This window comes from Chelonia mydas, chromosome 6 (assembly GCF_015237465.2).
Source record: "Chelonia mydas isolate rCheMyd1 chromosome 6, rCheMyd1.pri.v2, whole genome shotgun sequence".
In the NCBI taxonomy this organism is placed as follows: Eukaryota; Metazoa; Chordata; order Testudines; family Cheloniidae; genus Chelonia; species Chelonia mydas.
In genome coordinates, this window is record NC_051246.2 from 109,763,084 (window position 1) to 109,778,570 (window position 15,487).

At 43.2% G+C, this 15,487-nt stretch overlaps 2 protein-coding genes across 5 annotated transcripts in view; one reads left to right on the forward strand and one right to left on the reverse strand.

Annotated features, from left to right (window-relative positions):
* Nucleotides 1–362: 362 nt before the first annotated feature.
* SLC25A29 (solute carrier family 25 member 29) lies at nt 363–14,266 on the reverse strand. Of its 2 annotated transcripts, XR_005225605.2 has the most exons (5): nt 14,135–14,266; nt 9,769–9,812; nt 4,233–4,316; nt 1,582–2,723; nt 363–1,447 (listed from the first exon to the last, which is right to left on the reverse strand). XR_005225605.2 is itself a non-coding variant. In XM_037900943.2 (4 exons), exons 1-4 carry the CDS (start codon nt 14,166–14,168, stop codon nt 1,980–1,982), a joined length of 906 nt encoding a protein of 301 aa, XP_037756871.1. In that variant the 5' UTR covers nt 14,169–14,266; the 3' UTR covers nt 363–1,979. The 2 variants fall into 2 exon arrangements, 1 of the variants encoding a protein (XP_037756871.1); XM_037900943.2 differs by having other exon boundaries at nt 363–2,723.
* Nucleotides 2,931–15,487, forward strand: part of SLC25A47 (solute carrier family 25 member 47) — a 55,046-nt gene continuing 42,489 nt past the window's right edge. For 2 of the 3 annotated variants that reach the window (XM_037900944.2, XM_043549957.1), the window contains exon 1: nt 12,390–13,114. The gene's annotated coding sequence lies outside the window, so the exon portion shown is untranslated. Of the gene's footprint in view, nt 3,009–12,389; nt 13,115–15,487 lie in introns of those variants that run through there. The other variant, XM_043549955.1, reaches the window with a different exon arrangement.

Consider the following 15,487-nt stretch of genomic DNA (forward strand, 5'->3'; position numbering starts at 1 on the left):
GGGGGGAAGAAGAGAGATGGTGTAGCTGGATCTAAGATAAAGCCCTTAATATCAGGGTGTCTCGTCACCCTACTCTTCTGGCCATAAAGGAAAAGCAGTTAGTAAGCAGCTTGAAACACACCTTAAAATGTTGCTGTTTTAAAGAGATCAGTTTAGCTCAGCTTTTACCCTCATGCTGAAAACAGTAAAAGCTACGGCAATGGGCTATCAGTAGCATGTGTAGAAAATAGCTTCCTTCAGGCAAAAAAGTGCATCTTTTACTCCTTTTGGAAGCTAGGTATATTAGACATGTCAAAAGGATGTTTAAATAGAGAAGTTAATATAGGTTCACTTCTATTTATAAGAAGAGCAGAGGACTGATGTCAAAATTTTAAAAAACTTTTATTCCCTAAGTTTATTACAGTAAATACAGAATACTGTACAAAGGTGTAAATTGTATATGCATAATTCAAAGCAAAGACAGCTTAGACATGTTTCACATTGTTTGAATCTCAGTGCAAGTAGGCACCAAAACATCCAACATACCTCCAAGGTATAAAGAGACATACCAGTTTTACAGGTTTCTCCAGCATATTTTGTTACAGTACAAAATGCTATAAACTGAAAGTTTCTTCTTAAAAAATAGAAACATATTGCACCTGTCCCAAGTAGAAGTGTAACATGTTCAACATCCACTGAGCAAGCTTGATGCTTTTAACATGCTTCCCCTCCATCTGTTTGTGCCAAGCAATCGTGGTTATTATCCAACATGAATAGTTTTGTTTAAAGCAATCCCCTTTTGGGCACACTGCTATAAATATAACACTTGGTGAATGTTACAAAAGGTTCTCCAGAACACTTTTCAGTATGACTTTATTCCAAACACACAAAGTAAATCAGGACAGTGTAGTATAAGAACTTAATATAATACCATCAAATCCTAATCCCCTTTTAGGCATTTCAGCATAACACCCCTATCCATCACTGCATGGTGTGATATGGAACCTCCACCTCTATGCCACTGTGTATTTTCACCACTATATATTTAAAAAAAAAAAGACTATATAAAAGTGATGACCCAACAGTTTAATACATGTAACAATTTGAGCAGTAATAAAGAATAGACCTTGTATTACACATCACTGAGTGCCATATCGCCTGTTCTGAGAATGGCCAGCAGTGGCATGTAATTACATAAACCTCTCCAGAAGAATGAAAGTTGCTTGCACTAAAGCTAGTTAACACATTCCATGCACACACAAAAATGAATAAAGTTGAAGGTAAAAGCAAATCATGCCATCAAGCTCACTTGCCTTGAGTCTCCTTAACTCTGCAATTTAAAGAAACAAATGTAGGTGGGATTCAAATGCTCCTTTTAAGTACAATGAAAAAAGAAATACATGTGTGTATAGAAGGAAGGAAGTGAGAGAAGTTATGGAACAGATCAAGTTTTAATAAACTAGGCTGGCTACTTAAATAACTAAACTGAAATTTACAAAAGCCAAGGGGGGGGGGGGGGAAATACAGCTAGCTGAAGGCTACTCCATGTCTTAAACATTTAAGCCTTATCTCTGTAACATCTCCAGCATAATAAACCATGACTTCTATGAAGGCTACAGGTGTCCCTGTCAAATACAAAAAATGTTCTTTTGTATTCAACAAAGTGATCGACTTGGTCATTCAAAACACGATTGGAAGAAAACTTGGTTTCTGGTACTACAAGATTCTCCAGACCATACGTAGCGATATAGCAGCACTGTCTGTACAGTATGTTTCTAAAGTCAGATCCCTACATTGCCTGGATTAACACATTTTGATCATTATAAAGGTAATAAGCTGCTTACAGGAGTGATGAGATGAAATTCTAAGTAACAGCCTTTACACAGATAAAATTTATTTACACAATTTCTATAGATAAAATGTTTACAAAAATAAGCCCTGTAAAATTAACTCCAGAAAATAAACATGTAACAGATGTGTTAAATCACTGAACAATGAATTCACAAGCTTGAAGGCTGCTGGATTGCTGGACCTGCCTCACATTCACGTAGATTCTCCTCTGACCTCATATACATAAGAAACACCGTGACAGTGGCAAAAGTAGCTGCATTGACAGGGAAAGCTCGGAGAAGTGTAGAAGTAAGACCTCTTGTAAACACCTTCCAACCTTCCTCATGGTAACTCTTTCTAACGCAGTCCAGAATTCCATTGTATTGAACAACTCCTCTGACTCCATCTGCCTGAAGCCGGGACTTGATCACATCCACAGGATAGGTAGACAGCCAGGATACAATTCCTGACATGCCTCCAGCCAACAGCAATTTGGGGATGATGTAACTGTCCTCCACTTCACAGCCTAAGTATCTGGTCAAAGAGTCGTATGTCAGGAAGTAAAAGCCAAAGCTCGGGGTCTCTCTTAGGAATGTGGACACCATGCCCCTGTTGATACCTCTCAAACCTTCCTTTTGGTAGATTTTAAGCAAGCAATCTAGAGAATTCTTGTAATTCTTTGACTTTAGATTGTATTCACCTGTTCCCTGAAGTTGCATTCTTGTCTTAGCTAACTCCATAGGGCAGCAGATCACACACTGAATGGCTCCTGCTGCCGAACCTGCAAGAAACTGGTTTAGAGGAGTGTCTTTTCCGAGAGCACGAATTGTGTTTCCCTGAACGCCAAACACAAGTGCGTTAATGAAGGTAAGTCCCATCATTGGTGACCCAATACCTTTATAAAGTCCAAACGCCTAGGAAATAAATTAAAAACAAAGTGCTGTTTAAGAATAGCGTTAATGATTTTCTAAGAAAATAAGCTTCTCTTCAGCTCTTGTACAACTGTTGCTCTAACTCAGAGGTGGGCAAAGTACGGCCCGCGGGCCCTTGAGCTCCTGGCCAGCCCTTGAGCTCCTGGCCAGGGAGGCTAGCTCCCAGCCCCTCCCCTGCTGTCCCTCCTCCCCTGCAGTTAAGCCATGCTGCCTACACAGTGGCAGATTCCGCTGGGGCTGCGAGCTCCTGCTGCTCTGAGCTGCATGGTAAGGGGGCGGGGGGTTGGATAAGGGGCTGGGGAGCAGTTAGGGGACAGTTGGATGGGGTGGAGGTTTGGGAGGGAGGGGGGTTAGATAGGGGGTGAGGTCCCCGGGGGCCTGTCAGGGGGCAGGGGTGTGGATAGGGGGCAGGGCAGTCAGGGGACAGGGAGCAGAGGGGGTTGGATGGGTCGAGGGTTTTGAGGGGGACGGGGGCCAGGCTGTTTGGGGAGGCACAGCCTTCCCTACCCGGCCCTCCATACAGTTCACACCCCGATGTGGCCCTTGGGGCAAAAAGCTTGCCCACCTGCTCTAACTTCTCAACAAGGTGGCTGGTGGCAGACAGAGAGATTCCCTACGAAGTACAACATTTTCTGTCTGCATTAAGCAGTAATTTGATCAACAGCTAGAACTCCAAAAAGCATCCTTCAGCATAAGAACATGGTCAGTTAAATGTTTAAAGTTCCCGAATCTACTTAATGGTCACAAGTACAATTATGATAATCTCATCTGATTTCCTGTATTATACATACCACACATTTCACGCCACTATTTTTGTATCCAGCCCAATAACTTGTGGTTGAATTAGAGCATCTTTCAGAAAGACATCATGTCTTGTTTAAAGACTTTGAGTCAGTGGTGTCCACATTTTTCCTGTCATGCTCCCCCCCTTACCAATAGTGCGCTCTGTCTGCACCCACTCCATTAATGCAGCTGGCTCAGCAGAGGAGCTACATCTGGGGGCAGAGCAGAGCTGCAGTGCTCCCTCCCCACCATACTGTGGGGACTGGCCCAGAGGCCACAACATGCCTCCCTGAAGTTCCTCCATGCCCCCCTAGGGGCGCATGCCTTACAGTTTGGGGACCACTGCTCCTAGTGATGAACCCTCCACAGGGATTTAAGATGTTCAATTGTTAATTTCCTTTTTTTAAAATTGTATCTTATTTCCAAAGCGTTAACTTTGACGACTTCAATTTCCAAGCACTGGATCTTGTTTATGCATTCGACATCTAGATTACAAACCATTCCAGTGCTTTGACAACCAGGTTTGAAAAGTTTTGGTGCAAATTCTTAACTGTTTGGAAGATCCAGAGATAAACCTGTCCTGATGTGAAACTCACATTTCATCTGGAGCTCAATTAAGATCAATGTAAAACACTACCATTTCATAGTTTTTCTAATCGCACTAAATACATTATTTATCCTTGTATAAAACAGCAATTAGCTACTTACTGATTCATGCTTTATGATAGACTGAAAGCAATGGTAGGTCCCACGGTAGAGAGGTTTCTCTACACTTTGTACTTGAAGACGCACCTACAAGAAGTTTAGTGAGAAGAAATTATTTGTATGGCAATATTGATGTGACTGGTACATTAGTGCTTGGTACCTATATATGGAGGTACGTTATGGTAATGTCTACACAAAGCGCACAGTAAAGATTCCAGAATGCCATAATGGCAATGTAAAATTGTTTTAAAGAGATGTTCAGAGTTGATTGCTTTTGAGATGATAAAACCTGGGGGGAAGCATTCATTAAACTAAGTCCTTTTTACAAAACAAATGGGAAATATTTAACCAGTTTGAAAGTGCAATATAGTGAAAAGCGGCTATAGGTTTAACCAACGCTAAAAACCAGCGCTTTCTTAATCTAGATGTTAATGATTTGTCAACGCTTTGGGATGTAACGGAGAATTTTTATAACTGATCTACAAACTAGGCATGAAATGTGGCCAGTGACATACTAACAGTCTTCAAATGAACAATTTTAGAATGTCTGGATCAAGGTTTTCAAAAAATGGCTAGTGTTTGTGGATGCCCAACTTAAGACACCTTAAGGAGGTCTGATTTTTCTCACAGGTGCTCAGCACTTTCTGAAAAATCAGGAACTGCTAAGGTGTCTCAAATTGGGCATACCTCTTCCCCCCCCTCCCCCCCCCAAAATCACAAGACTCTTTAAATCCTGGGCCTGCTTTTCATTCCCCTCCCCCCTTTTTTTTTCCCCATAAAGGCAGAATGCTAACTTAAGATTTCAATAAGCTTTATAGAGCATATTTCTAAGCTACAGTGCTCTAAGTGATCTTTATTTACTCTGATTTGTACATACATTCCCTATGTAACATGCACTTTATCCTTAGTAAATTTTTTGTCAGAAAGATGCCACCATAACTGTGTGTGGAGTGAGATGGGGTAGGGTGTGAGAGAAAGGCCCCATATTCTCATGTATTTATAGGCCACTCTTTTAAGGCTTAAATTTGATCCCCCCCCACCCCACCCCACCCCTAATTTGTCTCCTGCACTTTAAAAACATTTTTAAACTCAGATACACACATGTAAAAAGCCATATTCCAGTAACTAACATTGATTCTGGCTAGAATGATAAAGCTAGAACTTTGTCTTTGTTTATCAGAGTGCAGGGTTGTGAGCATTTTGAGGAGGGGGATACCTATAAGCTATCCAATATGCTGCAATTTCAAAGCAAAACATGCTTTTTAAAAGAAGTTTTAATTCTAGATACTGTAGTTCTCCAATTTGCATGATGGATTCTTGACCCCAGTAACTGTTCTCCCTATCTGCTTAAAGCTCCCACTGGTGTCAATGGAAGACCCATGCATACAGCAACAGCAGAATATCTATGATAGTGAAGGCAATGTATGGGTCAGCAAAGGATTTTGGCCTTGTTAGTTTTTTGTTCAAAAGTTTCGTATTTAGTTTTCACTTTTAAAGAGACAGTAAAATTTACTTTCAAAGTTAAATATTAGTATTTTCCTCGAAGTAAATACTAGACCATGTAATATGCAAACTAAATGTCAAGGGTCACTTTTTAAAAACAAAAGATGGTTTGAACTATCTAAGCACAAGAATACCTTTTTTAGCCTGCCTTATGGCAAGACAACTCACTCCAGGGAAGAAACCGTTAAAATACTGCAGTACAGAGTGAGATATTAAACCAGTTACAAACCACCCTCAATTAAGTTTACAATGTGATTTAAAGAGATCATAGCCTCTTAATTTCCTACAGATTACTGAATACATGATAGTGTGGTGTGAAGGATTTATCAGCCTGAGTTTGGGATTGTTAAAAGTAGCAGAGCTGTTAAGTGAGCTATGAAGCTCATCGCAAGCAGTGCCAATAAATTTTATACTACACTATCATGAATAAGAGAGCAATCGGTTTAATTTTATTGGTACTATTTTTCATATCCCCTGGCTTGTTTACAATGAGTCCCAACTGTATAGGCCTTGGAAGTAAAGAAAATAACTTAAGTTTAAGACCTTTCATTGCCCAATAACTTTTTTGTACGTAAGTGTTTGCAGATAAAAGCTACCAAAAGCATGCTCTGTATCCAAGTTGGAACCCTTGATATAAAGCTTCAGTTTCTAGCCCTAACTGTGAAATATTGGACCTTGAACCGATCACTGGACAGGACTGAATACTACCTCTCAAACCTGAGGCCAGTATAATTGGGCCTAAAAACACCAAATCTAGAGGTGAAGGGAGGGATTTTGTTTGTTTTTTAAATGGCAGCCTTTTAAAGACACTTCAATTGTTAATGTCAGAACTAGTCAGGGCAGAGATGTGTTAACTGGCATAGTGGAGGTAAATGCTTGATAAACTGCATTTATCAATGGCTCACTGCCACATTTTAATATTTTGAGCAGAAAATAAAGTTTGATGCTTTTATGCTATGTAATCTGGCTTAAAAAAAAGTCTGTGCAGAGGTGGGTTTTATTACAAAATTATATTGTGTCATTAATCTGCTGATAAATTCTTATCCTCCTCCTCCTTCCTGTATCGGACAGTTCATGGTGATTTAAACAGGCTGGCCCAAAAGTAACTTCATTTCACAATTTCAAGTTACTGAAAATTTGTTTTAAGATATCAAAGAGTGAGCAGAAAAAAAAAAAAAAAAAAAAAAAAAAGCACGCGCAAATATTTAGTATGTACAAGTTTGGTGCATTTTCAATACGTCTAAACTAAACATATGCCCTCCAAATTTAAGAAGCAGATGAAACAGATCAATTGAAAGTGTGCCCAAGATCCAGTTTCACAACCACTCTGTGCACAACCTTAAGCACCTGGTGAGAAATGCACACCAGAAAGTTTCAGAAGAAAACAAAAACAAAAAAAATCTATAGACTTAAATGTTCCCATTAAAAAGGGATTCTCATACCCCACTCCCTCCAATTCAGAACACTAGTAATGGGACACATCAGTTTAAAAACTATATAAGGTTGTCTGTTTGAACTAATCATACATTTTGGAATAAATTAAGACTGAGAGAAACAGAAGTGTTCACCTGGTCTATACTTACTAGGTAACTCTCCAGTGATGAGGCTTATCTGTCATCTACAACAAAGTAACACTTTTGCTGTTAATGAAGACAGCCCCTAGCTCAGAAAGTAAAGGCAGTTAAAAGCAACAAAGCAATTTTACATATTACATCAACAAACCAGGGAAAGGGAGTTTGCCACTTTTGAGATTAGACTCAAAATCAGTTTGATTTGTTTTAGCATGATTTTAGAAATTAATTCTTTATCCTATGTGTTTCCACCATCCCTTCCCCGCCCCATCCCACCTTCCCTCTATCCCATGTTTTTGCCCTTATGAAGCATGATCTCTGGCAAAAAGGTTTAAAAGTTGAGAAGGAAGCAGAATTCTGGCTCTACTGATGCAGCTTCCTCATTTTGAAACTACTGTATTAACACTTTAGTATAGTTAAAAATAAATAAATAAATAAATAAAGGCAATCCAATTAATCATCTAATCCTCATCAGTCCTGTAGCGTTAATCTTAACAGAACACACAAAAGACAGCATTTTATAAACAGTTCTCTCTTTTTAAAGATTGGTTACAAATTCTTAGTTTTCCCCCACACTTTACTAGTGTTTACACTGGCTGATTATACAAATACTGGTTATATTGTATTCTCCAGCATGGAAAAGGTAGGGAAGGCTATTTCCTTCTACCACTAAGAAAATAAATTACCCTGGATTTAATAAAGCAACAACTATTAAAATAATTACAGAAATTGACAATACTCCATTGAACTGTCATGCCAGTTAGTCTATGGCCAATCCAGCTCTCACTGTGCACTAAATAATGCTTAATTAAAAAAAATTACAATATTCAACACTAGAGCATCAATCCTTCAGACTTAAGCACTTGCTTAATTTGTATATCCTCTCAGTAGTTCCATTGACTTAAGCATCTCCCAAAACCTGAAGTTAAGCATGTATTTTAGCAGTTCCACTTTTGTCAATTAAACGAGACACAAGCCATAAATTTAAGCATGTGATTAAATCTTTGTAGGTGTGGGGCTGTAGTACTCTTCCTCTGGCACCAACTCTAAAAATAGTTGCAACTCCAAGTAATACAATCAATGAGAATGTGTTTAGTGAAATTCAGCTGAATCTCTTTAATAGCGAAGGTTAACATATCCTGAAGTATTTAACTTTATATTAGAACAGCTTGCATTGGATTTATAGGAACTTAATACCCAGTAATATGAGAGCTTTTCAATAACAAATAACCATGTGGCTAAAATATGTAATAGGGTGATGCACACCCTTAATAGCAGTCAGATATTTCCCTTATTTATTGCATTTAGATATCCAGCTTTGTCCTGAACTTAAAAAGTATAATGTTAGATGGCATGCTCTGTAGAGGAGAAAGTTATCAAGTACAGTATGTTAATTTAGTTCTGGGTACATCTTCTACTGGGAGACTATATTCTGCCTTTACAGGTGACTAGACAGGAGTAAAGCTCTCAAAGTGCCTATATCCCATTTTGAAAAGTGACTTAGACACTTAGGAGCCTAAGGGCAGGTCTTCACTACCTGCCAAATTGGCGGCTAGTGATCGATCTTTCGGAGATCGATTTATGGCATCTCGTCTAGATGCGATAAATCGATCCCCGAACACGCTCCCCATCGACTCCCGAACTCCAGCTCGCAAGAGGCGGAAGTGGAGTTGACGGGGGAGCGGCAGTGGTCGACTCGCCACCGTCCTCATGGCCAGGTAAGTCGACCTAAGATACGCCGACTTCAGCTACGCTATTCACATAACTGAAGTCAAATCTCCCCCCCACCCCCCAAGTGTAGACCAGGGCTAAGCCTCATTGACTTTTCAAGAGACATAGCCAATTCTGAAAATACTACCCTTTTATCTCAGCCTATCTGCACACAATACATACAGCTGATAATCATTAGTGTCTCAAAGGAAAATCAATTCTGGCTAGGAAAGGTAAAAGGATTCCTTGAAGAGGAAGAAAGAAAAAAGCCCAAAACAGTGTGTCAAATTGTGAAACTGCTGCTTCATGCAGTTAATTGATTTTGTTCACTAATGATAGGACTATTGGCCAATATAACAAACGAATGCTTTCAGTGAATAGGAAAGCTTTTTTTTTTTTAAAATGAAAAATTCCAGCCCATAACAAAATAAGTTTAAATTACAAGAGAGGGTACAGGCAGTTTTAGATGTCAGTGATAAACAGCTGCAGGGAAGCAAGCCTGGATCTAAATTCTTAAGTTTAAACTCTGTCCTGTTACTGGTTTTAATCTTACATTGAAGTGATTTTCATTTGCTTTTAAAGTTCTGGGACTTCAGCAACTCTAGAAGAATACCTGAAAAGGATTATTTCAAGATTTGGACCATCAGGCTTATGCTTCTGAAATGCCGGTGTTTGCATTTTTTCCCTTGCAAATACTTTTGCACTACTTTCTGCCTGGAGTGTGCAGAAGTTAAACCTGTTCAAAATCAACCCACCTTAACAGTGTCAAATGGATGTCCTACTAGCACCCCAGCAGCACCTGCAACAAGATAAATGGCAGTTTTATGGTTGTACGAGCTAGTATTTTTTCCCCTTACAGCAATCCAACGCTACAGTAGTCCTAGAATGAGCACATAACTCTAGGTGTAACTTTAGGTGCACTTTGTTACAGGCAGGCCACACATGGAACAAATTACCAGGGGAAGCAGTGGATTATCCATCTCTTGATGTTGTCAAATTAAAACTAGATAGCTTTCTGGAAAATATGCTTTAGTCAAACAAGTCACTGGATTAAAGAAAGGGTGAAATTCTGTGGTGTGCTACTCAGTAGGTCTGGTTATTTTATCTAATGATCCCTTCTGGCCTTAAAATCTACAGTCAGTCATCCCCAGCAGGCAAATATTGTGGTACCACAGGCATGTCCATGTAGAAGTGATTGTCTTGCAGTGGAAGGGACTGTCAGGTATATATGATCTTTACTGGGTAGGAGCAAAACTGAAACAAACATTCTTGTAAGAACAGGCTGACATTAGTCTTTCCAGATGTGGTGGAAAATAGTGCTGCAACACAGTACTCTGATAGGACTCAAGCAAATTCTAACCGAATGGAGTGAAGAGATCTCACTACAGCGTGATTAGGCCTGGGCATAAGGTTCCTTGCCTACTATTTTGAAGCACGTAAAGTATTCTTTTCATACTTCATTACCAGAAACAACTGAGCGACAAAGTTCTTTAAAAATGATTGATGGCTTTACCCTTACTCATCTAGTTACCATTAGACATTAAGGGCTTGCCTATGCGTCAAATGCTCCTGCAGAGTAGGCGTGGTGATAGTGAGTGTTGCCATGCCTAACCCGCAGGTACCTAGAAAGTCACTCACAAAGCCTGAGCTTGGTGCCTAGGCTTCCTATGCAATGAATGGGGAGAGACAGGCGCCTAAGAATAGGAGTCACAAAAACCCAGCATACTAGGTGGCTCTTCACCTAACCTAGCCAAGGGCCAATCCGAAGCCAAGTGCCCTGTGATAAGCTCTGCCCCTTTCTTGGAGATAAGGGCCCAACTCTAGGCTGCAGTAAGGCACCTCCCTTTGTTTGGGATTCTCAGATGCCCTCTCTTGGTGTTAGGTGCCTATGCTGTTTTAGTAAGAAGCAAGGAGAGAGAACTTCCCTCATTACCTTAGCCACTGGGCTAAAAGTTCTCACCTGGAATGTGGGAGACCCCTGGTTCAAGTCCCCCTCCATCTGAGGGGGGAAAAAGAATTGAGAGATCTGCTACCTCTCAGGTGAGTGCCCTAACCACTGGGTTACAGGATAGTCTGATGTGGGGCTCCCTCTATATCACCTGTGGTAAGATATTCCATTGTGGATAAATAATGAAAGAATCACTGGGTGAGAGAGAGAAAATATATGACTCTGTAGCCTGATGGCCTTATTGGAAAAACCTGGGACGTGAGACCCTCACAATCCAGTCCCAAGCACCAATGAGTCTTTCAGTAGTTATCTACAGTGGAACAACTTAACCAGAAGAGATGGAGGAAGCCCCACATCAGAATATACCCTAGGTCACTGACTAGAGCACTCACCTGAGAGGAGGGCAGATCTCTGTTCAAACACTTTCTCTAAGTGAAAGGGGACTTGACCTAGGGTCTCCCACAGCCCAGGTGAGTACCTAACCACTGGCCTAAAAAACCCTTGCTGTTTTGTGTAAGCTCCCCTATAGGGGCCTGACCTGGTAGACAAGGTCTGGGCATGCTTTACCAGATTAGGCCAGTGGCAATGTAGGATAGGAACATCTGCTGCTGGTCATAGCATTGCACTGAGGCTTAGGTGTCCAGGTGCCTTGGTGCAGCAAGCAAACACAAAGGCAAAAACATAGGCACCTAGAGAACTTTTACTGCAAAAACTTAGGTGCTGACTCAGGGTGGATTTGATTTAAATCAAACTGAAGACTCAATTTAATCATGGATTTCTACATAAAAGTGCATTCTTGTCAGTTATACATATTCTTCACAACTCAGAGACAGAGGAGACCCAAACTGGGTCTCTTTTAAGCCCTGCTGCCATTTTGGTTTTCCCTTCTAGCGAGAGAATGGTATGGTAGATCTCAAATAAATGAAGGCTACACTCAGAAAGACCTCAAGATTTCTGGAATATTCTGCTCAAACAGTTTCACTTTTGTTTCTACTGCCTGCCCCTCCCGTCTCACATTTATCTCCAGACTTCTTCTCCTTGTCCAGATCTATTCCGCCTCCAACAATCTTCTATTCATTGAACTTTTTGAAACTTTGTACTTTTAGAGAGAGGTAAGGGACTAACTCTGTGTACACAAATTTGCAGAGGGACAAAAGGTTGAGGTCTGTTATTTCTCACCTCTATATATTTATTTAAAATAATTTTTGCTGTTAACAAGCATATTATCTCTGGAGACACAAATCCAGAGTCTGAGAACTGCAAAACTAAGCATCTCGGATAGCATCTTCTAGACTTAGCACTGAGTCCCAGTGGGTAGATAGAAAGATTAACATAAATAATCTATACAGAACCCCCTGGAACCCCCTAAGATTGGGTCCCTAATCCATGAACTATTGGAACTCATTTTCAAAAAAATTTCTTAAACATTACATGAAGATATTGTCTCATATTATAGAATTAGAATTTATAATCCCCATTCTATGATGAGATATCTTTGAGCTATAATGGATCTTAATTAAAACCATCTCTAGATAGGTTTTTTCCTCAAGAGGCATTTTATCAAAAATTCAATAAAATAAAATAAAAAAACAAAACCACATTTTTTTTTTTAAATAATTGACTTTTCTTCACCCTGGGTGCTGAGTAATTGTAGGCTGTTACAGGGTTAGGGGCCACCTGAGCAGGCATTTTGTGAATCCCACTGGAGCCTTGTTGTGGGTTAGGTGTTTAAGTCCTTTTGTGAATCTAACCCTAAGTATTTAAATCCTGTATGAAATTCTGATGTATAAAACAGGAGGTATGGTGTTAAATATCTAGCACATCCCCTACCGCATGACTATATACTTCATTTACGGAGCAGTGGATTCCAATAGTGTTTTCCCCTCCCATCTCTACGTAAAGGTTTTACTGCCATCAGTCAGCTAACCATTAAACATCTCTTCCAAGGGAGAAAGCTAAAGGTTACACTTGCACTGTTTTATTCAAACAGATGGCGCCTTGATCCTTAGTCCTTAACTTGTTAATGGAAAAAGCCTCTATTCTTTCTCGCAGAGATAAGATCTCTTGCTCTCTGGAGTTCACAGCTATAGCCAGAGGCAGGCAAGCAACTCCCTGCACAGATGTTAGAGGCTGCGCACAATTGCGGAAGAAACGTAAGTACAGACTGCCAAGCGGGTGCCATACCCTGCCATATCCTACCCCCTTGCAGGGCCTCCCCCCCCCCCTTGCATCCTCTCCTGGGGAAGTACTTAAGGTTAAGAAAGCATCTAATGCCGCATCTAGGCACGTTTCCCATCAATGTGATGTAGCAGGAATGAGAGCTCCCTTTGTGTGCTTTGTACTTGTGGTCAGGCAGTGGAAGAGCTGCAGTGGAAGAGCTACACGGGGTGTGCATCGCGCACAAGGAACACCTGCAGATTCAGCACAGGGGTTTGCACGTTGTGGGGTGGCTGGGAGGGAAGGGGGAGTGGTGGCCGTTCTGGGGGGGAAGGGAGGTGAGGGAACTCCTAGGACATGCGCCAGAAATGGTGACCGGGTTGGGGAGCAGCTCTGGAGAAGAGCGTGATGCTCAGTTCGCGGGGAGGGGACAGAAGTGCAGCTCACTGTTCGAGCTCCCCCCTTTGATCTTGGCGGCCCCTGGACGGAGCAGAACTCGCGTTTCCGCGAAGAAACCTGACTCCTGGGCGCTGACTCACCCCCTGCTCCTGCACCAGCTCCGCGCACGCTCCAGCCTGCAACCGCGGGCAGAGACAATGGGCCCAGCCCGGCCCCTACAAAGGGCCGGAGCCATTCAGGGCGCGCGGAGCCAGCGGAGGCGTGAAGCTCCCGGCGCTGGCAGAGCGAAGCTGCCACGCCAGCAGCCTGCAGAGCGGGGGAAGGACCCGCCAGCGCTTGGAATCCTTCTCCCCAGCCGGCCCGGCCCGGCGAGAGCTGATCCACCCCCGCCTCCTGTGCGCCCCCCCGCCCATGCCCACCCACTGCTCTGCGCCCCGGGACCGCGCACGCTGCCCCAGCGCGTGGTCCCTTCGCTGTGCGCCCCCGGCAGGGATCAGGCCCTAGCGCCCCTGGCTCGGTTCCTGCCCCTCGCTGCTGGCTGCCGCTTATGTAACCGGATCACTGCAGCAATCCTCGCGCGGAGCCCCAGCGCCGGGGGAGCCTCGCTCCTCTCTTACCGCCAACGCATCCCGCTAGGAAATCCAGCGCCATCCTGCTCTCCGCGGCCCCCCTGCTGCAGGCCCGCTGCGTGCGGCTGCCGCTCCCCCCTCGCTGCACGGGGCACCACAGCTGCCGCTCCGGCGGCTTCCTCGGGCCTCCCGAGTCCCTCGGGGTTGCAGGGGCTGGATGTGGGGGCCGGCGGCTCGAGATCAGGGACTCGCGAGGCCTCCCCCGGGCAGCGATGGCAGCAGCGACCGGCCCCCGGCGCACGTTCCAGCCCTGCGCAGCGCAACCTCCACCCCAGCGCCGCTCTCGCCCTTTCTATTTCTGACGCCGCTGCTGCGAGGAGGGGGGAGATAGAGCCTTATGGGGAAGCGGAAGCCTCCAATCAGCGGCAGCGGGCGAGACAACACCCCTGCGGCCGAGCCCTCCGCCTGGCTGCCGATTGGCGGCTCCTCGGGGGTGGCTGATGCCTTGGGGAGGAGGGTGGAAGCGGCGCAGACAAAGAAGCCGAGAGGCCGGAGGGTGCTTTGTGCTCTGTCCTCTCGGGGCTGGGGCCCGGCGTTCAGCCTTGGGGCAGTGCCTCTCGCTGCCGTGCAAGATGCCAGCCGGGGCGGGCTGACAAAGGGCTTTTGTCAGGCTGGTCGTTCTTATACTAGTGCAGCAACTGCTCCGCCTTCACCCCGCCTGCCCTTGAGTCGGCCAAAGCCGCGGTTCTCGAGCCTTATGCAGTCTGCTGATGACCACCCCGAATTGCGCGGGGGTATTAGACAACCTACGGGCTGGTACTGGTTCACACTTCTTAAAAATCTCTTGCGACCGTATTGGTTTAGGAACGGATACAGCTAAAGCAGTACGGCGCCCTAGTAGGGATGCTGTTATAGCAGTAGCGCATTCACCGTGCCGACACTAGAGGGCTGTACCAATTGAACTGGATTTGTATAAAATCACACCCCAACCAAAAGATGGTGTAGACCAGGCCTACATGCAGAATCATTGGTTCCAGAGAATCAATGGCAGATTGTTATCATGACTTAGGCCCTGAAGGATGTGATATGTGTGTCTTTATAAAACACCATGCAGACATCTGTGGTATATATCGGTATTAGCAATATGCTGCTGTGAATTGCCTCTGTGGTGCTCCTTCCACGTTTATACAGGTTTCAGAGTAGCAGCCGTGTTAGTCTGTAGCTCACGAAAGCTTATACTCAAATAAATTTGTTAGTCTCTAAGGTGCCACAAGTACTCCTTTTCTTTTCACTTTTATACAGTTTTTCCTATTCAGATTCCTAGGGTTCTAGTCAATATATTTTTTTCTGGGTAGAGAAGGAGGATTTATCTCGAGTTATGCACAATGATGTTTGCACAAG